Source organism: Nannospalax galili, unplaced genomic scaffold (genome assembly GCF_000622305.1).
Source record: "Nannospalax galili isolate Female #2095 unplaced genomic scaffold, S.galili_v1.0 scaffold211, whole genome shotgun sequence".
Lineage (NCBI taxonomy): Eukaryota > Metazoa > Chordata > Mammalia > Rodentia > Spalacidae > Nannospalax > Nannospalax galili.
In genome coordinates, this window is record NW_008329624.1 from 357,039 (window position 1) to 381,786 (window position 24,748).

The 24,748-nt window shown below is 42.9% G+C and overlaps 1 protein-coding gene across 1 annotated transcript in view; it reads right to left on the reverse strand.

The window, feature by feature from the left end:
- Window positions 1-24,748, reverse strand: part of Nox3 (NADPH oxidase 3) — a 66,098-nt gene that overhangs the window by 17,439 nt on the left and 23,911 nt on the right. The window contains exons 8-10 of the mRNA XM_008839405.2: window positions 24,025-24,117; window positions 21,628-21,881; window positions 16,199-16,361 (exon numbers count right to left, since the gene is read on the reverse strand). Coding sequence (XP_008837627.1) covers window positions 16,199-16,361; window positions 21,628-21,881; window positions 24,025-24,117 — 510 coding nt within the window. The remainder of the gene's footprint in view (window positions 1-16,198; window positions 16,362-21,627; window positions 21,882-24,024; window positions 24,118-24,748) is intronic.

Consider the following 24,748-nt stretch of genomic DNA (forward strand, 5'->3'; position numbering starts at 1 on the left):
TCTCTCCTCCCTTTCTCTCTCTCTCATCATTCTCACTGTCAGCCAGTCTGTAAGCTCACCCTCATATAATCAGATTCATAGACGAGATTTAATTAGTAATCATGAGGAAAAGAAAATCACAGAATGTATTTCAAGGCTGAACATCTTGCCCATTCTCTTCAGATTTATGCAGGAATTTATAACATCGGCAGCAGGAGGAGCAAAAGCTGAGGGGCTCAGACCTTTTTCTCAAGAACTGGAGGCTGCACATTTGCTGGAAAGCTCCTCCTCAGATGGATACTTAAAATACTAATCCAAAGAGAAATGATCCCTTAGACCATAAGTTCAATGACCACCCCTAAAAGACTCCCCCAACCCGGTTTTTCTGGCTGTCAGCCCTCCCTGGAGAACACAGTACACAGCCCCTCTGGGCAGCTTCAAATGCAGAGCAGAGCCCGGGTCTAGTGAATATCCTGAGTCCTTATGAACAGAAGGCAATGCCTGTCCTCTTAGTCACTGGCTCACAAATGCCAGCACCATGTTTCCTAGGGGTAGAGACTAGTCTATACTCTGGAACAATGATAATGAATAAGATAGACAAAAATCCTCATCTTCATGGAGTTTGTGTCTTGGAGAAGGACAACCTATAAATACATAAAATATAGACTACATCAGACAATGATCAGAGCTGTGTAGAGACAAGGCAGGCTGGGAAAGGTCACAATATCAACTCTGGTGGTGAAGGGAGACCACAGTGAGAAGGGGGCTCAACCATGAAGGAGAAGAAGGGGTCAGATGGTATTCTTGTTTCATTCTGTTGCTATGATAAAACACTCTGATCAAATGCAGTTTGGGGAAGAAAGGGTTTATTTGGCTAATACTTCCAAGTCACAGTCCATTGACGGAGGTTGAAGACAGGAAGCCAAGGAGCTTGACGCAGAAACCATGGAGCATCACTGCTTGCTGGTTTGTTCACTGGCTTATCCCTAGCTAGCTGTTTTATACAGCCCAGAGCCTCCTGCCCAAAGAATGGTGCTTCTTACAGTAGGCTGGACCATTGTGCTTCTCACAGTGGACTGGACCGCCATGCATCAATTAATAATCAAGGAAATCCCTCAGGCCAACCTGATCTGGAAAATTCTTAAATTGTCAAATTGGCAATTTAGCCTAAGCAGAACACTCCACCCTTGTCAACCTAACACACAAACTCATCACTGTTAAACCATAACCTTCCTTTCTTGTCCCCAAGATCTCATATTAATATCATAATATAACATACAGTGCAACTTAAAAAGAATCCTACATTCTTTAAAAATTCAGTCTCTCTATAAAAGTTCAAAGTCTCTTAACTGTGGTGGGCTCCTGCCAAATCAGAAACAAGTTATATACTTTCTTTTTCCAAAAGGGAAGAACTGGGGCATAAAAGCAATCATATCAAAGCCAACCCAAAATTCAGCCATGCATCCAAATCCTGCAGGTCAGTGTCTGAAATCTGGGACTCACTCATGATTTTATGGACCCCAAAGGGCTTGGGCAGCCCCACATCTCAGGCTCTGCCTCACAGGCTCAGTCCAGCCCCACTCCATACCTGCCACTCTTCTTGGCAAATATCCTATTGTCCTGGCATCTCCAATATCCTGAGGTCTCCACTGCAACTGAGGCTGCACCTTCACCCATGATTTCTCCTGACCTCCTTGAGAGTTGGGGACTCTGCCTCTGCCACATGGTACAGGGGGCAGCTACTCTCTATGATTCGTTCAGTCTTGCATCTCCCATGCCTTCAAAACCAGTATCAAGTGTGTAACCATTACACATTGCTAAGTTCAGCTACCATCTTGAGACCCCCTGGTAACCTTGGACCCCCCCCCGGCCCTGGACTGCAGCTTCTGTGTGCTGACCCTGAGGAAATATTCCTAGAAGATTTCATCTCAATGATGCTTATCTCTTATTAACCACAGTTGCTTCTTCAGCCCCAGTATGATCAGCAACCACATGTTCCCACATGCAGTCTCACATGAATGGCCACTAGTCCAGTTATTAAGTCCTTGCTGTCTTCTAAAACTCACAAGCCAGGCTGCCACAGTCCACGTTCCCCTCAGCATTATCCTTCAGAACAGTTCATTAAGCTCTGAGCGCTCTTTCTGCCTCTTTCAGTTCCAAAGTCTGCCATAATTTTCCAACAAGAAAGTCCAAAGGCATAAAAAGCCACATGGTCGGGTCTCTCCCAGTTACAACCCACTTCTGGTTCCAATTTCTGTCCTAGTTTCCTCTCTGTTTCTGTGATAAAAAAATACTCTGACCAAAAGCAACCTTGGTCAGGAAAGGATTTATTTGGCTTACACTTCAAGATCACTAAGGAAAGTCGGGACAGGAAATCAAGATAAAAACCATGGAGGTACATTGTTTCCTGGCCCACTCTCTGTATTACTCACAGGCCCATCCTTATCTAGTTAGTTTTCTTATACAGCAAAGGTTGACTTGCCCAGGGAATGGCACCTGCCCATAGTGGGCTCGGCCTTCCTACATCAATTAATAATTCAGACAATCCCTCATAGACATACTCATAGACCAACATGATAAAGACAGTTTCAGGTGATTCTAGGCTGGGTCAAGTTGACAGTTAATGCTAACTAGGATCGATGATTAGGGGAAGAGCTCTGCAGTTATATAGATGGCAGAACTAAGAGATGTGGAGGTCCTGAGTGGACCTCCCCAGGAAGAGCCAGGGAGCCAATGGAGCTGCAGCTCCGTGCCAGAGAGAGCAGGAGATGGGTGATTTGGAACCTGGGGAGCTAGGGTGTTGTAGGGCTTTGGGGCATCGCAGAATTTTACTTTGAGTGATCTGGGGAGCTGTCAAGGGAACCTTGAGGAGAGACCTCTGGCTGCTATGTTGACACTGGTCAATGAGGGAGACTAGGAAGGAGGAATAGAGGCTAGCTGAGAGGCGATTTGATAGCCTATGCTAACAATACTGCTGCCTTCTTGCCTTTCATTTTGTGTACAATTTATTTAAATTATTTGAGCACCTGAACTCCCCCTTTAGATGGCTTTGCCATCTGTGGAAATGGAGAGCCTCTTAAGTGACTTTAATACTGTGCACACCTGTGTTCCTACCTCATTTTCTGCTTGGCAAGTGATCTTATCTGAGAACATTTGAGACAGAGCAAACATCACTGATTTATTTTTTATTACATCTCAGGATTTAAGGACCACACCTAAAATGTGTTTACATATGAATAATAAACCAAATATTTATACTCCTTTGCAAAAAAGAAAAACAACAAACTCTCCAATTTAAAAGCCAGTTCCAGTCTTTCTAGCCTGAAGGGAAGCCCCCGCCTTAGTTTTCTCCACACGCTAATCTTTGTCTTTTGAAATAAAAAAAGTTATTCCTGCCCTTGCTTTCCTGTGCATAGCAATGTGTCAGTCTGCCCAGAGCCTGTGAGGCCTTACATGATTTTGCTTCCTTGTCATTGCTGTGTGAGTTGTTCCCTCCATAATTGACTTTTGGGGACACTGGCTGCTTTAGTGCAAGAGACAACGGAGAAAAAGTGCATTGGCCCTGTGGAAACGCTTCAGGCAGAAAAAAGGAAAGGAGAGACTTTGAACAGAAGAAAGGGGTATTTACTTTGACTGTCTTTCATGTTTCTAATGGTAGGGGACACTCACTGCGAAGAGACACAAGAGTTCCACCTCTGCATTTGGCCCAGGAGAAAGGACATGGTCAGTGGCAGAACTAGTGTCCCAAACAATGGGCGACAACTCTGTGATCTGTGCTTTCCAAGCCTCAGCCCACCATAGTCTCTAAAAATAAAACAAACCTAAAATCAGCTCCCTGTGTAAAGCATGGCTTTCAGCGGATAGCAGAGCCCCAAAATACCCAAGGTTAAAAGATTTTATTAAACAGAAAGTCGGTAAAAGAAAGTTCTGAATTTCCATGGTAACAAAAGTTACCCTACATTCTTGAAGAGACAGTGCAGACCCAGGTGTTTCAGGATTTCACTCTGGGACTCTGTGATGGGGTTCTCTGGCACAAGCCTTCATGTTACATCCTTCATGGACACTAATGACCTGACCCAACTCAGCATGTTCATTATGGAGGGCCGGGTCTGAGCCTCACACACATGATGTCGTATTCTCTCTTTGTCCTAAAGTCCAGGCTCCTCTGTAAAGATACCTTAGTAGCTCATGTGTACCAGGTCAGAGTGATCCGTGGTCCGCAGGAGATGGACCTTTGCTAATCTTTTGATAGACAATTCCAGAAAATGAAAAAGAAGTACTGTCAGTTGATTTTTCTACTTAGCCCATGGATTCTCCAACCCAAAGGTAATATTTTCAGGCTATGCCCTTTTAGAAGCCTTCATAATATTTTGGTTACATATATAACATGCAGTTCTTTAGGCCCCAAATCGGTCTCCCAAGAATGAATGAAAACAGCTACTTTTGGTTTATGGCCAACTATAATGAAGGGAAGTGTCCGTGAGGATACAGGTATAGGAAGGAGTATAATACAGCCATTGAACACTGTGGGCCCTCAGGTTATGTGACCTGTACTAGGACCCTGGATTCTCCATCGAGGACCTGTGGAACTGGGGCAGGCTATTTAACCCAAGCCTTGATTATCATGTGCATAAAACATCCACAAATGTAGCACCACTCATGAGATTACAATGAAGATGGAAGCATATGGCTTATTGAAGCTTTTAGTCAACATCTGACAAATGCCGTCAGTGCGAAGAAAATGCTTGCTGCTGCTGCAATTCTTTGTCATTTGGAGAAGTGAACAGATTACAACAGGCTAACATTACATAGTAAAGAGGAACATTGGCCTTACTTGGTCTTTTTTCTCACTGCTCACTAATGAATCATAGAGATGGTCATAGAGAGGAGGAAAGGCCTTGATTTAGATGGTCAGTATTGAAATTAGAACCTCAGATTGATCACAATAACCTAGTCCTTCAGGAGGACTCCCCCTCCACTAGGGAAAAGTGTACCCCAGGCTGTGTGTTCTAAATCCACATGGAGGCATTTCATAAGGAGCCTTGCTTTGCTACCTTGGCCACTGCCTCTCCTCATGGAGCAGGACAGGTCTTTGTGAGACAGGGTCTCCCTGTAGCTCCAGCTGGCCTGGAACTCACTATGTAGACCAGGCTGGTCTCAAACTCACAGAGATCTGCCTACCTATGCCTCCTGAGTGCTGGGACTAAAGGCATGAACCACCACACCTGGCTCGTAAAAAACTTCTTTTTATTGATTTATTTTTATTTTGTGTATGAGTGTTTTACCTGTGTGTATGAAGTACACCCATGCATGTGATGCCCACAGAGGCCAGAAGAAGATATTGGATCCTCAGGAACTAGAGTTATGAATGGTTATTAGTCACCATGTGGGTACTAGGAACCGAACTCAGGGCCTCGGCAAGAGCTGTCAGTGCTCTTCACCACCGAGCCATCTCTCTAGCACCAGTACTAGACATCTTTGTGAGTGCTTGTTCTGATTATAGTTAATAATCCTGACTGAATGGAGACCCGAACCAAAACAAATAGTCCAGCCCCCCTCTTTCCACAATATTCATGTAGAAACACTCCCTCCGTAGGTGTACAAGTCTGACTAGGTAAAGGCGAAAAGCAAGGGAATGAGACTCACACATGTTTTGTGCAAACTCCTTGGAGGCCTCTGGCTGTGGTTAGTTTGAGAAGGGAGGTGAATAAAGGGAGATTTATTTATTTTAAAATATTTCATTTATTTTAATTTTATATGTTTGAAGATTTTTCTGGCATGTATGTATGTGCATCATGTGCATACAGTGTCCTCGGAGGTCAGAAGAAGGCTTTGGATTTTCTGGAACTGGAATTACAGATGGTTGTTAGCCACTATGTGGGTGCTTTGAACTGAACCCAGGTCCTCTGCAAGAGCAGTCAGTGTTCTTGACCAACGAGCCATCTCTCCAGCCCCAAAGGGAGATTTTCGACTGTATATTTTATTTATGACTTTATTGTAAAAGGACACTAATGACTAAAGCTTGTGTGTTTAATAAACGAGGTGCTTTAGTACTGTCACCTCCCCGTAGGTTGTGGTAAGACCTCATGGGGGTCCTGGAGTCTTCTGAGGTCACCTAACGAAAGTGGGGAGCCCATGTATATTCAGGAGAGGCGGGCATGGCCTCAGCCACCCTGCTCAATCGATTGCAGCTCTAGGTAGTCAGGAGAGGTGATCAATTCCAGGAGTAGCCAGGGCTCCATTGTGAGGGAAAGTGAAAGTAAATAATTCCTCAAACTAAATGGATTAAATTAAATGCATTTTTCATTCATTAGGAAAGAGAGCAGTCCCTTCTTTGTTTTATTAATATCTTTAAGTAGAGTATGGATTTTTGTCTTTCTTGGACTCTTTCCCTTGTTCCCACTGGCCTGCACTGTCTTTTTATTTGAATTATCTGTTTATTATATTAGGTTAAGAACCCAAAGGCCATTTTGCATGGGACACACTATAAATACCCATTACCACTGTTATCTATTATTGAGCTGATGAAGAGAGACAATTTATGAAGGAATTAGATTATCTCAGTTTTTCTATAATCTATTTTATTGTAGTCTGAAGATTACATATGCAGTTAAGAAAATGAACCAAATCTCCCAGTTGGCATTTCCCGTGGTGCCGTCTACCCGGCTGATATTAAGGAGAACTAAAATGTGTAAGCCAATATATTTATGTCAGCAATCTTCCCCCCTTCCCCATTCACACACACCTATTTCATTCATCATTTTGACAGTTTGCACAAGCAAACTGTCCTAATTTTTTTCAAGAGCTCTTTTCACAAATTGAGTGTGATGCCGAATTAATCATAACCGTTAGGCAGGAGTTGGAGGACTTTTACCACTGTAGGGCATTTACACCCCCAGCACACAGCTTCCTCTGTATCGCATCAGAGACTCTGCTACCACCTTCATCTCCTTCCTCATCCCACAGGACCGCTGTGCTCGCTCTGCCTTTGACTTAGTCAAGTTTGCTCTCACTTCTGTGCTGAAAATATCCCTTTAATGACTTTCATTTCCACTTTCTCCTCTGCAAACCATTATACTTACTGTTATTTCACCTTCTTGTCTTGGGTAATCTGTCCCTGACAGCTTATCTCTCTTCCTCTTCACTAGCCACACACACACACACACACACACACACACACACACACACACACACACACTTTTGTATGTGTATTATATGTGTGCATATTTGTGTATGTGTATGGCAGTCAGCGGACAACTTGGGTGTTGGTCCTCAGCTTCCACCCTGTTTGAGATCACAGTCTGGTAGTGTTTGCCAGTGCCAGGCTAGATGACCCACCAGGTCACAGGGATTCTCCTGTCTCTACCTCCCACCTCACAGTAGGAAATTTCAGACACATACTACCTTGCTTAGCTTTATGTGGGTTATAGGGAATCAAACTCAGGTCTCCACACTTGCATGACAAGTGTTTTACCCACTGAGTCATCTGCCCAACCTCCCTTATGTCTTTAAAAATAAAGATAGAAACAAAAGCATATTAAAATGTCAGCTTAAGCTAGAAAGCACTGCTTTATGACCTCCAAAGAATCAACTATGGTATTGGTTATGGGTCTGCATTCACCTATAAGATTTTTAGAATTACGTGGAATAGGAGAAGGGTAAAGAAGCATCACGTCGCTAGGCATGGTGACTCACACCTGTGATTCTAGGCATGGTGACTCACACCTGTGATTCTAGGCATGGTGACTCACGCCTGTGATCCTAGCAGCTGAGAGGCAGAGGTAGGATGATTGTCATGAATTTAAGGCCAGCCTGGGCTACATAGTGAGTTCAGTCCACCCTGGACTACAGTGTGAAGCCCTGTCTTAGTCTCAAAAAGCCAAAAGGAGGGGGCTGGAGAGACGGCTCATCAGTTAAGAGCACCAGCTGCTCTTGCAGAGGACCTGGCTTCGTTTCCAGCACCCGCATGTTGGCTAACAATCTTCTGTAACTCCAGCTCTAGGTGATCTGACACCATCATTTGATCTCTGAGGGCACTGTATAACCTGGGTGCACTTATATACATGCAGGCAATACACTCATACACATAAAAATAAAAATAAATAAAATACAATAATTTTTTTTTTTAAAAGCCAAAAGAAGGAAGACGAGATGGAGAAGCTCCTGTATGCAGTGGTAACAATGGAGAAAACCTGGGGCAAATTCTTTTTACTGTGTAGTTAAAACTAGAGGATTGAACACACAAACATGTGCCTTTGTGCAAACTGGTACTTTGCACACAAAAGAGAAAATCCAAGCTAATTGCCGTTAACCATTCACATTTAAAATTCCAGCCCTGAACTCCTATGCTGTGTCCCCTCCTTCTCGTTATAAAAGAGAACAATCTGAAAACTGTAGCCTGGACCTAAAATTGTGAAGATGCTGTTCAATAAATATTCACCACTTGGCTCTGCTGCATTTTAGAAATTACACAGATGCTGACAGTTCGGTGGAAGGAATAGTATTTATATCTCAAAAGCATGTGGGCGGCCCTGACAAATACTAGTTACATAAGCCTGATGATCACTGTACTCACAAAGTTGCTTCAAAGGAGAGAAACTTCCTAAACATGAGCTCATGTAGGCTGACGCTTAGGAATCAGATCTTAAGTATAATTCTCCACCTAAACTTTCAATAGCATGGAAACATCACTTCTTTCGTAAAACAGCTTTGAAGTGGAAATCAGGATCACACAGTCTGGTGCTGACCCAGGGGCTCATCAGTGCATATAGATACACTTATGGAGAGGACAGGCCAATTTCAAGGAGCTCACAGGCACTTAGGACCAATAAGAGGTTCTGTGAATGTTAATGTAAGAAAGGAAACTGTTCTAGCTTCATTCTGTTACTGTGCTAAACACCACAACCAAAAGCAACCGAGGGGAATGAAAGTGTTTATTTCAGTTTACATTTCCAGGTCACGATCTACTGTTGAGGTAAGTCAGGGTAGGAACTGAAGTGGAAACCACCAGGCAACACTCTCTGATTCATGCTCAGCTAGCTGTCTTACACAGCCCAGACCCACCTGCCCAGGAATGGTGCCACTGACAGTGGGCTGGGCTTTCCCACATCAACCCTCAATCTAGACAATGTCTCACAGACATGGCCACAGCACAATCTGACTGAGGAAATTCTTCAGCTGAGTTTCCCTCTTCCCAGGTGACTCTAGATCGTGTCAAGTCGACAATAAGAACTAACAAGGTCAGAAGCTGTGCTATAGAGTAGAACAGCACAGAGACGAGGGAGGTAGAAGACGGAGGGGCTGTTCCAAGTTAGGGCTCTTGTAAGTCAGATGTGATGGGCTTGCCGTTGGTATGAGGCAGTCTGGCTCACAGTCGGTGCTGAGTAAACCTTGGCTGAGTGAGCAAGTGAAAGTGAGATATGCACTGAACAGCACCTCTGTGTGAAGCATGATGTGACCCCAGGTATCATGGAAACTGTGAAGCAATGAGCCACCTCTTCAAGTGGGCTTTACTTGGTAGACAGCAAGCTTAAGGTGACCCAAGCCAATGAGATGGTAGCTGTTCTGCTCACAAAGTTATTGTGTAAAGGAAAGAAGTTGGGCTTGGGACTGGCAGGATGGGTCAGTGGGTAAAAGCACTTGGGGTGCAAGCCTGATGTCCTGAATTCAATTCCCAGAACCTGTGGTAGGAGACAGAAGCAATTCTCTGAAGTTATTCTCTGATCTTCACATATACATTGTAGCACACACTCCCCCGCTTAATACACACAATAATAATGAATAAAAATAAAAGAAGACGGGCTTAGGTATCTGAAAGATCTAGGCTCATACTTTAGTCCTAATGCTCATTTGTTCCCTGTGCTTTGTGCTCCTTAATGAAAACTGAGAATACTAGGTTTTAGACTTATTTTAGAATTATGACAATCTAATAAGGCAATTCGAACATCCTTGCTTGCTTTGTGATTGGCTTTAGTTTTTTCATCTATAAAGTGGGACAAAAATAGCAAGTACCAGGGCTGGAGAGATGGCTCAGCAGTTAAGAGCACTGGCTGCTCTTGCAGAGGACCTGGGTTCAGTTCCCAACACCCACATGGCGATTAAGAACCGTGTGTAACTCCCATTCCAATGGATCCGATACCATGCCCTCTTATGACCTCTGTGGGTATTGCACAACACATGTGCTCTTACACACAGGCAAGGGGAAACACTCATAAAATAAAAATAATATACAAACAACTAAAAATAATATGTAGAATGCTAAAAAATAACAAGTACCTTAAGGAAAGAAGGAACCCGAGGGAGAAGAACAATAGGAGCCAGGTGTTACTAAGTGAAACGTGGATAAAATGGGGGTATTTAAATGGGAGGGGGAAGGGAGGGCTCTACAGGGAACTTTGGGGATAAGGGGAAAGAAGCTCAAGAGAGGTGGGACCATAGGAGACTGGTGTTATCAATGGAGAAAATGGGGACACTTTAAATGGTGAAAACATGGAGGAAGGGATAGACAGGGAGAAAGAGAGGAGAGAGAAATAATGCCTAGCTAGTGTGAAAAACCAGAGGGAATCATATTAGTCCAATAAACCAATAACAAATGACACGTACAATAGCTCCCCAGATAGGAGAATCCTTCTGTTTGAATTGTTGGCTAGGGCAGTTCAAGAGACTCCAAAAATAGCACAGGCTATTGCCACAGCCCTGATTGCCTCCCAGAACTCGAAGGTAAGACCCTATTGCTGAAGACAGAGCATACTTCAAACACAGGATTTGGAACAATGGAGTTGGAACTGAGCTGGAAGCCACTTCCCCTAGAGGCTAGTTCCCATAGCTTTGGAGAGCACTATGCAAGCTGCTAAGGAAAAACATCAATCAGTGGTCCAACACCAGCTTCAAGACCAAGTAACGTCAATGACTGGCACAGCATACGACACGGTGCAGTAGTGGCACTTTTATCTTGGGGATAATCCACAGCCACCTAATTGGACTTTTAAAGCCCACTCAATGGGAGGAAACTCATGTGGGTACTGTAAACAGACAAATACACATGGCTGGAGAGGTCATAGATTAGAGAAAACCCAAGACTGTCACATTCCTAGACTAATGTAATTTCTTAATATGTGCAAAATATGTATCCTTATATTTACAGGCAAGTATCCCAGCCACCACTCATCAAAGAAGTATCTTTTGCACCAGAGTCCATTACAGAGTACCACAACTGGTCACATACAGACATTGTCTGTGAATTGCCCAAGCCTAAGTGGCACATCTACCATGTAACCTCTACAACTAAAGTTCACGGAGCATAGAACAAGGGGTAAAGAGGACACTAATGAATAACTCAAGTCCCATTAATGAAAATCTCAATTCTCACTAGTGAAACTCCCTCATATGATAGAGGGCCAGGAACATAAAAGGTCACAAATGGCCAAAGTGTAGAGATTAAGAACTTGCAGAATACCGGTCCTTGGACAGGACTCCTGTATTAAACTTCACTCACCCAGGGCTCAGGGACCATTGTGGAAGAGAGGGACAAAAAGATTTAAGAGCCAGGGAGGAGGTGCAGGACCATATGGAAAGAGCATCCTGCAGGCTCCCGAGACCTTGCTCGTATGAACCTACAGTAATGGTGTCAGTATACATAAATCCTATGCAAACTCAGGTAGACAAGAACCCAGCAGAGAACTGGGGAAATGGACAATTGATCCCAATCTTAGCTGAAGAAATATTGGCAACTGATTACTGCTGGGTGAGGAAGAGCTGATCTTCCTAAAGCGAGGGACTCTAGATAGGGCTGGCTAGATCTCAGTAGATGAACTTGCACTGAGGAACATCTGGGGACACTAACTTGACATGATAGGTCTTAACACAAATGGCAGAATATAGGCATTCCAGTGGGGAGGGCTATGGGAGGGTGCCAGTGGGGAAGGGGGTATAAAGATGATTAAGATGTTCTGTATGAAATACACACACAAAAAATCAATTATGGGAGGGTGCCAGTGGGGAAGGGGGTATAAAGATGATGAAGACTGATTGAGATGTTCTGTATGAAATACACAAAAATTCAATGAAAATTTAAAAAGTACCTTAAAAAGAATCCCAGCACTTGGGAGGCAGAGGCAGGCAGATCTCTGTGAGTTCAAGGCCACCCTGGTCTACAAAGTGAATTCCAGGCCAGCTGGGGCTATAGGGAGACCCTGTCTCAAAAAAAAAAAAGATTGTGTAACATACTACATGCAAAATGCCTGGCTCTGCACCTACTTGGTAGAACATTCTTGATAAATCTAGGCTGGTACTGGTTTTTCTTCATTTTGTTTTGTTTTGACAGGGTCTCCCCAGTCCTAGCCTGTCTGGAAGTCACTATGTAGACCAGGCTGGCCTTGGTCTCATAGAGATCCTCCTGAGGGCTGGGATTAAAGCCCCATGCCATCATACCTGACATAATGGTCAGTGTTCTGGTTTGCCTTCAATTACTGTGGCAAAACACTGACCAATATCAACTTGGATAGGAAAGGTTTTATTTTATCTTACATCTCCTGAGTCACAGTTCACCATGAGGAAGCCCAAGGTAGGAACTCAGGTCAGGAACCTAGAGGCAGGAGCTGAAGCACAGGCCGTGGAGAAATGCTGCTCACTGACTTGCTTTCCTGGCCCATGCATAGGCTGCTTGCTTATATGATACAGAACCCCCTGCCCCAGGGTGGCACCACCCACAGTGTGCTGGGCCCTCCCACATCACTCAATAGTTAAGAAAATGCCCCACAGATGTGTCCACAGGCCAGTCCAATGGAGGCAGTTCCCCAGTTGAGGTTCTGACAACCCAGATGTGTCAGGTTGACAACTAAAGCTATCCAGCACATCGGTACTAATCAGCTTATATCTGTGGCAGAGATAATTAATATTTATATCATTTTATACACATTTACACAGTAATTCTGTATTTTCACATTATTTGTCTTGTTATTAAAACTCCCTGTTGGATATCATATTAGTTACTTTTCTATCAACCATGACCAAAAGCAACTTAATAGAAGGACGAGTTTAAGATGGTTCAAGAGGGAGAGTCCGTAATGGCGGGGCAGGCATGGTAGCAGGTGCCCGGAGCTCAGAACTGTTTGATCACATTTCCACCTGCTCACGGGATGCAGAGAAAGTGAACTGGAAGTGTGGTGAGATTATAGACTCTCAAAGCCAGCTCCAAGTGGTGTCTTTCCTCCAGCAGGCCTTTGTTTCCTATAGGTTCTTTCATCTCCCCAAACAGTGCCACCAAATAGCTGAGCCTGTGGGGAACATTGCTTCCTCAAACCACTGTAGATACAAGTTCTTATTTCTTCAGTGTGTGGAATAGGAAAACCAGTCCAGAGAGTTGAACTGAACCATTGTAGGCAGTGGGTACTTCAGTGAAAGCTGAATCAGACAGAGTCTCTGGGGAGAGTAGAATTAGGTGCAGATTCTCTGGTAAGAAATCTCACAGTGGAGTCGGGGAGATGGTATAGTCAGTAGAGTGCTTTAGAGTGTGAAGATTCGAGTTTGGATTCTCAGAACCCATGGAAAAACAGGTGGGGTAGCATGCCCTTATAATCCTAGTGTGGTGACATGGAGGCTGAAGACAGGCAGATCCTGGAAGGTCAGAGGCCAGCTAGCCTGCCAGTGAGAGGCAGTGTCTCAAACAAAATGTGAAGATGCCTGAGGATCTATATCTATAGCGGAGGCTGTCCTCTGACCTGCTATACATGCTGTGTTCCACATACACCTGAGCCCATACCCACAGAGAGAGAGAGACAGAGACAGAGAGAGACAGAGAGGATTCACGGTCCCCCTCCTGGTCCCCCCCTTGTTCCTACAGTACTGCATTTGGGCTACAGGGCCATGTGAGTGGCAAGTCTACTATATATTGACTGTGTCACAGAACTAGATGGATCTGGATTAGAATCCGGTTTCCACCTTTGGTTACCTGTGCATTTTCAGGAAGATCACCTTACTCTTTCTAAACTTCGAGATCCTTAGCCAGGAATAATAACTTGGATTATTTATGAGGTCAAATTTAAAATGTATGTCAAGCACCTGCCACTTGTGACCTCACGAAACATCTGATTTTACTCTCGGTTCTCAGTGGGGAAAATTCCAACTTTTGAGTCTTTGAGTCACACTGTCCTCAGTGCTTCGTAGAACATTATTCCTGAGTAGGTAGCTGGGGAAGGAAGGTTCCATGGCTACAGAGGAAGAGTGGGTGGAACAAGTCTCCCTGAGTGTGTGTTCTGCAGAGCCTATTTGAGAAGATTGTAGATCAGGTGAGTCTTCTAGGATGGAATGTTGCAGGGAAATTTCTTCGGTTTTGTGTCACTATATGGTTTCTTTAGGAGATCATGCCAGACAACTAATGTTCCATAGAACACATGGTGTTACAATCTGGATGTGAAGTGTTCCCCACAGGCTCATGTGTTTGAACACCTGGTTCCCAGTTGGCTTAAGGAAGTTGTGGAATCTTTGGGAAGTGGTGTGTAGCTAGAGGAAGTGGATTTAGGGTGGGAAGGGTCTTCAGGTTTATAGCCAGGTCCTACTTTCTGTTCTGTCTCTGTTTCCTGGTCTGTTGAGACGTGAGCAAATAGGTCCCACAGGCTACCACTGCCACACAGTGCCTTCCTCCCCTGCCCTCAAATCCTGAGCCCAAATACGTCCTTCCTTCCCTGTTTCTTATCAAGGGTCTGGCCACAAGCATAGGAAAAAGTAACACACACTGGGATGCTTTTATTGAGTGCAATGTTTTCCTTTAATCAAAGGAAATTGCAGCCAAAGGGTCACATTGAGCAGCCATGGGCTGGACAGGCTCAACCCCAAGCTTGTCAGGTATCCTGGTCCCTTCTGTCTTGACATCCTTGGTATTACCATGTCTATCTTTACACACTGCTATAGTACCTGATGCTGGTCCCAAGAGGGTTTGGGCTCAGAGAATGAAAGTCTGAAGTGTGGTATTTCAGCATGCTGAGCACTGTGAGCTAAGGAGAACCAAGGCTTCCCTGATCTTCCCTACTCTCCCCTCTTTCCTTCCTGAGGGCAAGGAAGGGCTTTTCTGTACAGTTCCCCCATTGACCAGGGGCTGGATCCTCAAGAATGTGAAGCTGAAGGAAGAACACCTAGAGTTGACCGCACTGCCAGAGCCCAGGCAGCTTTGCCCCAAGCTTTTGTTTGCTCTTCAGACTTGTTCACCTCCCCTAAAGCTCATTTACTCTGACTCTAAAATTGCCATGGCCCCCAAAGAAAAGAATATTTCAGGGCTAGAGAGATGGCTCAGCAGTTAAGAGCACTGGCTGCTCTTTCTAGGGACCTGGGTTCGAGTCCCAGCACTCACATGGCAGCTAAGAACCACCTGTAACTCCAGTTCCAGGGGATCGAGTGCTTTCTTCTGACCTACTCAGATGTTGCATGACACAGGTGCACTTACATACATGCAGGCAATACACTCATACACATAAAATAAAAATAATAAATAAAATATTAGAAAAGAATATTGAAGCTTCAACCATCTGGTTCCCCTTTGCCTTTTGTACTTTGTGTGATTTCTAGGAGCTTACGTATCAATATGGTTTGTATGCCTTTTCTCCTGTTAATCTGTCTATTGTTTCTTGTGTCTTACAGACTCAATTATCAAACCTGCAAGGGGTGGAAAGGAGGTTCCTTTGATCTCAACAGGGTCAAAGAATGAGGTGATATTGCTGAAAAGGACAAAGGAAGGAAGAAATCTAGTCAGAGAACAGACACAATGACAAAAGTGGGGTTTGGTGCTGCACAGCAGTACCATTGTGAGAGGTCTACCAGGTCCCAGAAATGGCCAAGGAAGGGAGGTGTGGACATGAATGTTTGCAACCACAGTACTGAGCTAAAGAGACTAAGGGGAAGCTTGCCTGCTGATATGACTAACTTCAGCCTGGTCACATAGTCATTTGCAGCCTGTCCACATTTTATTGAGATGAGCAATTACATGTCCTGTAATAGCAATGAAGCAATAAAATTTATGTCTTGTCATCTTTAACAAGATTAGACATAACCCTTCTCATAAATGTGATACTGAATGGAGATTTTTAAGAACATAAGTATAGTTAAGGATCCTTCAGTTTATCCCTCATAGTTAATTAAAATCCTCCCCAAGAATAGGCAGATGACAGATATTAGGGGACACTGAACCTTTTACTCCATGGAAGGGTGAACTTATGACTTTTTTTCATACCTTGCTCAGCCCAGGCAGGCTCTGTGACTCACAACACTTGTACCACACAGACTTCAGAAGCGAGGCAAAGGGGGTGACTCCAATTCCAGCAGCAATGCACACACTCACAGGATAGTGAAATACATCTGTCAGAGAGCCTCCGAAAGGCCCGTCCACGGCCAGCCTGAAATCACACAGTGCCGCCCATATGACCTTCAGAACACCTTGTCCTTAAACACAAAGTCATCTCTAAGCCAGTGGTTTTGATGGGGGTGGGGGATAGGGTTGGGAGTCGGGGAATCAAGAATTGTGGCCTTAGAGGTTGCCTAGGTATTTAAAGATGCTCAATTTGGGGAGAGGAGATGGATCAGTTGGTAAAGTGCTTAGTTTGATTTCCAGGATGCACATAGAAAACCAAGTACAGTAGGTAGCAAGCTCGTAATCCAAGTGCTGGAGAGGCAGAGACAGGCAGATCCCTGGGGCTCACCGGCCAGCCAGCCTAGTCTAATTGGTAAATTCTCAACAAATTAGGGCCCCTGTCAGAGAATCAATTGAAGAAGACACCTGACATCAGCCTCTGTCCTCTGCATGCATGTGCACAAGAGATGTTCTATTTGGAGAGCTTGGTTTAAACTTTAGGACTTGAGGGCTGACCTCACAGGAAGAATACTACTAGATCTTCCTGACCAGGTGCCATTTGGGGAAGGGCAGGGCTGTCTCCAGCTATGGCCCACGCCTTACCAACAAGGCCTGCTCTTTTCATAGTTCTCAGGAACCTTCCTTGGCTCCAAGCTGCTTGGGAAACCTCTCTCCTCTTTCTCCAGTTTCCAGGAGAGGTTAAGGAAAGGCTCCAAGGTGGTTTAGAAGACACATTTCCTTTTCCTAGTGGAATTCTCCTGCTTTCTTTTGTTTGCTCACATGACTGTATCATGTTAGTCTAGTGGAAATGAGTTGTTTGGAGTAAATATGATTTTGAAGTAATTTGTCAGTGGAACTTATAAAACTTACTATTTAAAATTTATTTATTATTTTTACTTTTTGTGTATGACTGTATTACCTGCATGTATGTAAAGCATCCATATCATGCAATGTCCATGGATGTCAGAAGAGGGCTCTGGATACACTGGAACTGGAGTTACAGATGGTTGTTAGCTGCCATGTGGGTGCTGGGATTTAAACCCAGGTCCTCAGCAAGAGCAGCCAGTGCTCTTAACCACTGAGCCATCTCGCCAGCCCTGAAAACTTATTATTTTAGATTATACTTCCTAAAAAACAAAATCTGTGACCAATAGGTCAGGGTGACCAAAAATGTTTTGCCTTTGCTTAGCAATTTTTCTTTATTAGGCTAAAGCACAGTCTTTGAATGATGATGTCATCTCGTCTTACTAGTTCTCCACCCTGGCTTTTCTTCCCTTTCCTAAGCGCCCAGTACCATCTTCTGCCATATGGCTCTTGCATGGGGGGCGGTCATCTTTTCACTTGAATACTTGTCCTCACTTTCTCCTCTCTCTTTACTTGGTTAACAGATAACTTTCCATGCAGTCCTATCTTACCATTATTTCCCCAGGGACCTCCTCCTGGACCCTTTAGGTTAAATTCCCTCACCTACCATTCCCCACAGCAGTTGTAATGTTAGCATTTATAGTCTGTGTGCACATGATTTAATTTATGTCCATCTTGATCTCTAAACTTCCAGGTCTGTGGACGTGGGAGCCTGGTCTCTCTTTGCCCATTGCTGTATCCAGCCCAGAGCTTGCTAACCACCCAGCCCAGAGCTCTTCAATAACAATGTGTTGAATCAGTTGTAAAAGGAATGTTTAGAGCATTTTAGTAGGCAGAATGTATTAAATAACTCCAACCATTCCAAAAGTACACATTTACATATGAACAAAGATATGCTAATTAAAAGGTTTCTAAGTTATTCTTAACCATTCCCTGAGGAGTGCCTGTCACCAGCATCCCAGGTTGGCTCGTCTGGGCTGTGCTGTATGTTCATGAAAGTTCAAATGTATTTATTTAAAAATATTCTGTATCTGAGACTTCCTAATAATTCAAATGAATTCTCCTCAAGTTAATCTTAATTAATAACTTTATTACATATTGATATATGGAAATGGAAGAATAAAAATAAAAGGTCATTAACCAGAAAGTGCTAGTATTTTTGCCCACTCTAGATTATTTTATAAATTATTAGATACAGAGGAGAGAGAAAATTTTACCATGGATTAAAATGTCTTATTGTTGATTATTTTTATGAGTACTTGTCTTTGAGACTTATTTGTCATTAATTTAGAAAAGATACTAATTAAATCCAGAGAAGAATAGTCTCACAAAAACCACAGAAATATATAATAAATTTCTAATTATTTAGCATTGGGAACCCCTTCTACCTCTGAGAGTGAATCATATTCTGACATCAGCCTGCAGGGCACTTTACTGCATTGGATGCAAGTCTAAGTCTGAGACAATTTCTTCTCATCTTACTGAAATCTGTAAGTCTCTTGCCTTCTGCCTTTCTAAGAACACATTCCAGGTTCTTTTTCCTTTCCTGTATCTCAAGAATTGAAATAGTTGATTAGTTATTTCAACATGCCAAGTTTGTTTAGGGGCCTATATTTCCCTATTTCTCATAATCTGGATCAGTTTTCTTTGGAAAAATTCTTTTTTCTACATGTGTGTCTGCATGTGTTGTTAGTGCATTTGTATGATGTGTTTGTACATGGCATGTAGAGACTGGAGGTTGACATCAGATGTCTTCCTCAATCACTCTCCACCTTACATATTGAGATAAGGTCTCTTACATCTACTTTTATTTCTGATTTTAGGCATTTACATTTGAGCTCAGAACTCACTGATTTGGCTAGTTTGTATTTCTTCCAGCATCCCCTGTCTCTACCTCCTGAGAACTGAGATTACAGGTGGCCTACCATGTCAACCCGGCATTTATTTGGGTACTGGGGATCTGAATTTAGGCCTTAATACCTGTGTGGTAAGTAATGTCCTTAACAACTGGACAAATTCTTGCTTTTGTGTTTATTCAGCTGTCAGTCCCTTGATTTGCATCCCAAGTTTCTAATAATATAAAGAAGAAAATCACCTGTCTTTGTTGGTTCCTTGCAGACTCTGGTGAGCAGGACCCCCAACCTCCACCCCATCAACCTCTTTTCTGGCCTTTCTAAGCTTAGGGTCATCTGCTGCTCATCTGCCCAACACGTTCATTGGCATCTCTGGGGTGCTGGATTTTTCATACTTGGCAAATAATTGCAGTAACTCTTTCTGAGCACTTCCAGGTCATACCAAGGACTTTATGGAATATCATAGCTAATCCTACATCAAGTCTTAGTGTGATCTCACACCTAAGTGGAATGTAAAACACAATTCTCATAGAATTAAAGAATAGGATAATGGTTACCTGGGAAGGGTTGGGATGGGGGAGGGGAGTGGGAGCTGTTGGTGAAAGGAGACATAAGTACAGTCAGATCAAAAGGATACTTTCAAGGGATCCATATTGCATAGCAAGGTGACTGTAGTTAGTAACAATTTATTATAATCTTGAAAATGCAAAGACAGTAGATGTTGAGTGTTCTCACTATAAAGGTGTTGACTATGTGAGGCAACACAACTGTTAACTAGATTTAACATAATGTACATATATAAACATAGTGTATATACACTTCAGAAATCATATTGTTCACAATAAGCACATATACTTTTATCTATTAGTTATATAAAAAACAAAAAGCCTGGGATAGCTACATCAGAACCAGTAGGTGTAGCAAGTGTGCACAGGGAGGCCCCAGGGACCAGGTTACATCAGATCTCCCAGTGACACTACCCGCCCTAGACAGGAAACATGCTGACTACTGAGAAGCAGCACCTGGTGCTTTCTGGCTAGGCTGAAAAGGCAGCTGGTTAGTGAAGGGAAGGACAATTGACAGACCAAGTTAACTAGATACACATGGAGCAGAAGCCAGGATAGCAAATAGGCTGGGGATATGGAACTTAATAATGACAAGGGACAGGCAAGGACCAGGGAAGCAGGTAGGCATTATATGTGTGTGTATGTGTGTGTGTGTGTGTGTGTGTGTGTGTGTGTGTGTGTGTTGGGGGTCTGCATACATTTTTATCCCTGATTTTAGGCATTTGCATTTTATCTTTAACTCTGGAATTTTGTTTCATTGTTTATTTTCCATCCTCAAAGAGAGAAGGTCTCTGCAGTCTGGTCAGGTGGTATCATCTAATTTGGGTTCTGGTCTGAGCACAGGATGCTCATCGCTGGCTTGTCACTCTTTACCTCCCATCTTTGAAATGAAGGCTTGTGTTCATCCTACCACTAGGCAAAGCCAGCGTGACATGTTTATAGTTCTGCCTTCCTGGGAAGGGGAAAAGACAGACAATAAGCTTATCTGATGTCATACCCTACACAATGGTGCCTAGTTTGTCACTAATAAATATTTTTCAAATTAAAGTAGCTAAAGAACTCATATTGGGCATTCATTTTTTCTGTTATTTTATCATTTTCTGTTATTTTATCTGACATTGTTCTAGGCTGGAGATGCAGAAGAGGAGTAACAGCATCCCACCTGTGGAAAATTCCATGTCAGTGTGTTCCCACTGTGATTTTTTTAAATGAAAATACCCGAGTAGTGGCCACTGCCTTACGAAGATGGGAGAAATAGGAATTTTTTCATGTTTCATGAAAATATCAAATACTTTCACATTGTTTTTTTTTTTTTTTTTTGGATCCTGTTTCATGTTCCTGCTTTTCTGGAACCCTCTACATGGAGTTCACGTGCTTTGGGGGTGATTCTGCAGGAGTACTATCCTTCTATTTGTCACTTAAAGGAGCCAAGACATGATCATTTACAGAGCAATACTTATGACATGTGCTTGTGCTTTGCTGAAGAGGGTAGTCGTGTGGGCTAAAACATGTCCCTGGTTAATAAGGTGAAGTTGTAGCTTCAGCACCAGACTACGCTCTTTTGAAAATAGGGCTGCAGAGATAGAGTCCCCTTAAGATGCGGTTGTATAGGAACAGTGTGGGTTAAGTCCAATATGACCAGAATAGAACATTCTTTTTTGGAAGATCAACCTTTGCAAATACAGTCTGAAAACCTCAGTCTGCGAAAGAAAAGAGCTCACAGAGTTGTCTGACTCATGGCAGGCTATATATAATTAGACAAGAGCTGCTTTTGGAGCTGGAAAAGCAAACTGTTCCTTTTTCCTGGATCATCGCCTACTTTTGTTGAACATTTATTTATTTTTTACAGAAATGTACTTGCTTCTCCTAAATTTTACTTTTTTATGTAGACTCTCAAAAATTTTTAAATAAACTCAAACTTACAACTTGGCATAAAGCTATTACCAATTTCAACAACATATAGATGCACTTAAATATTTTCCTGTTGGAAGTATGGTGACTTGACTGTGACAGTGACCTGGGATCCTACCTTGGTAGGCTGCAGAGCTCTTTGGGAACCTGTCCCTCGGCCACAAAGACCTTTAGCAATGCTTCTGTCCAATCTCCTGATGCTCGGATGTGCACACTGAAGAAGTCCTCCTGAGGAGCAGAGGTGAGGGTGAAGGGGTGCCACTCCAGTGGGGAGATGGATGGACACTGGATGAAGATGTACTGTCCAGGTGCCATCTTAAAGTCACGCTTCTTCATGTGAAGTTCCAGGACTGCAGATGGGTGACTTATCACCTGAATTAGAAGAAGATAACTATTGGTATTTTCACTCAGAGGAACTAATAAGAATATGGTTTTCAAGCCATCAGAGACGTGCACAACTTAAATTGTCTTTAAAATATTTTATTATTTTTGTTATGTGTATGAGTGTATTACCTGCACGCATGCGAGTATATTCATGTCATGCAATGCCCATGCCCATGGAGGCCAGAAGAGGGTGTTGGATACCCTGGAAGTGGAGTTATGGACAATTGTTAGCCATCATGTGGATGTGGATGCTGGGGTTTGACCCTGGGTCCTCTGCAAGAGCAGTCAGTGCTCTTAACTGCTGAGCTAGCTCTCCAGCCCCTAAATTGTCTTTTTTGGGTTATAATTTCCATAGACCATTGACCATTGGCTCCTGATGGTATTTGCCACCAATTTCATGCCTGGACTTGCAACTTGAACAAGAAGTTTATTGTACAGAGCTCTGTGCTAGACCTCTGTAACTGTACCTGGATACAACGTTATAGGTACATGACTCTATGCTGCTCATGGTCAAGTTTCCAGTAGACCAGTTAACCATTCCTAATTGAATATAAGCATGTATGGATACATAGATCACTTTATTCTATTGGACTTATTAAAATTGTCATCAAGTTATTATCATTACTTAAAAAAAAATCCAGTAGTAATTTGTTACCACTGGCAAGTATCTGCACACTTTCTCAATCTCTTGTGAATTAACCCTGGGACTTCTTTGTGCTGAAGGGAAAAAAAATTAATCTTCCAGCCATCTCTGAAATGTTTAATTTGTTCATTTTTGGCTTTGTGCTTTAGATGTAGGGAAACCCTGTGAAAGGGCTGTGAAACCTCCATGAGGATCTTATGCTAGCTACTTGCCCAGGGAAATAACTAATTTCCATCCATAGATGTCCATCTTGCTTTCTGAAAAATCTCCCCGTGCTTCAATATCTTCTTTTGTGTCAAGAGGCATAAGAGACCAAATCTAGTTTCCAGATACTGGACTAGTACTTTTCCATTATAATCTTGAGTTCCAGATTTCTGCTCTCCGTTCTGGTGCTGGCTCTGATGGTGCTGTTAAACAGTCTCCCTAGTAACAGGTCTGGGTTTGTATAAATTTTCCAGTCTGGTCTGACATCCTTTCCTGCTTAACTTTAACCCAGCAACATAGATACAGATTAAAGCAGAAACAAGAGTGTCTGCGTATCTCCTTTATGGCGGCAGTGAGGAGGCATGTTGTGTTCTGTTAAAATTCTGTCAGCTAACACTTGGGAGTGGAGCATCTGGTTCTTTTCTCTGCTTCCTTAATCTGCTTTCTTTCTTAAAATTTTTAAAATTTATTTTATGTGAATGTGTGTATTGCTTGCATGTATGTAAGTGCACCTGTGTCATACAATGCCCGCAGAGGCCAGAAGAGGGTGCCAGATTCCCTGGAACTTGAGTTACAGATAGCTGTTAGCCACTACGTGGGTGCTGGGAATCGAACCCGGGTCCTCAGCCAGAGCAGCCAGTGCTCTTAACCACTGAGCCATCTCTTCAGCCTCCATATGCTTTCTTTGTCTATCTGTGCCTGTCTTCCTCTAGCATGAAGTAAAAATCAAAGAGCCATGAGGATGGACGGCAAGACAGAGAAGTCCCACTAAAGTGCTCTCCAGGACAGAGCACTGTATATGTCCTTCCTCTCCATCTTCAGCCCTCAGCATCCTTCTTACTCTGAACCTTTGTCCTCTGTTCAAGAGTCACAGTTAAGAGTGTGTGCACTTGGAACCGTGTACATGGATGATACTGGCATGCTTGAAAACACCTGTCTTTATGCGCTGTTTATAGTTACTATGGCCAATGTAAAGCATTCTTAGTTCCCTTCTTCCTCACCAGAGAGAAGCCATAATAAGGAGAAATATAGCTAACTCTGGTGCCATGCCATAAGCCTTTATCAGAATTCTGCACACCAGCATGGAGCCTTGATCCCTGTCTCCAGTAAAATTAGTCTCACTAAAAGATGCTCCAGATATAAGCAATTATTCGAACAGAAGATGAGCCTCTAAATTACAGACAGTTCTGCAATAAAAATGGCAAATTAAAAACTTGGGCTAATAAAAAAATTTCATCTACACTCAGGCTTTTATTCAGACATAAAGCTACACTCCACTCATACCTTGGTAATGACAACCTCTTGTCGAAATCGCCAGAACCTAATTATTCTTTCACATGCGTACAAGACCACAGGGCCCAAAGTCCATTTCCAGGCCTGAGAGAGAGAGAGAGAGAGAGAGAGAGAGAGAGAGAATGAAAAAGTTATCCAAATATTTCTAGTCTGAACCAAATCAATATATAGCACAATAAGATTAGATATTTTCCTTTACTTTGGCCCAGTTATCAACAACAACGATGTCCTCTTGTACGAAATATGATAACATTCAACTATTCCTTGAAGCCTAAAGCTTATTTAAGAGATTAAATTCTCCTATATTGGTTTTTATGCTTACTTGATCAATGATGCCTTTATGTAATTAGAAATAATTGAATTTACAAAGAAATAAGAAAGCAGATTGATGTTTATGTTATGTATGATAGGATCGTAAATGCTCCCAAACTGAACCAAAGTCAAAGGCTTATAAAGGAGCATGAAAAAATAAATAAAAATTTCAAATATCCTCCTGGAACAGGGACCTCTGGCTGACTAGATTTACCAGAAGGGCAGATAGGGGGCAATGCATGGGGGTGCTGACAGCACAGTGGACAGTGGCAGGGATGGCAGAGTATGGAGGCTCTAGTGGGAGAGGAAGGCTGTCTATCTGATGAGTTTATATCCATGCTCAGATGCCAAGGAACTCAGAAAGTAAGCGACTGTGACCAGCAATAGTCATATATATATAGAG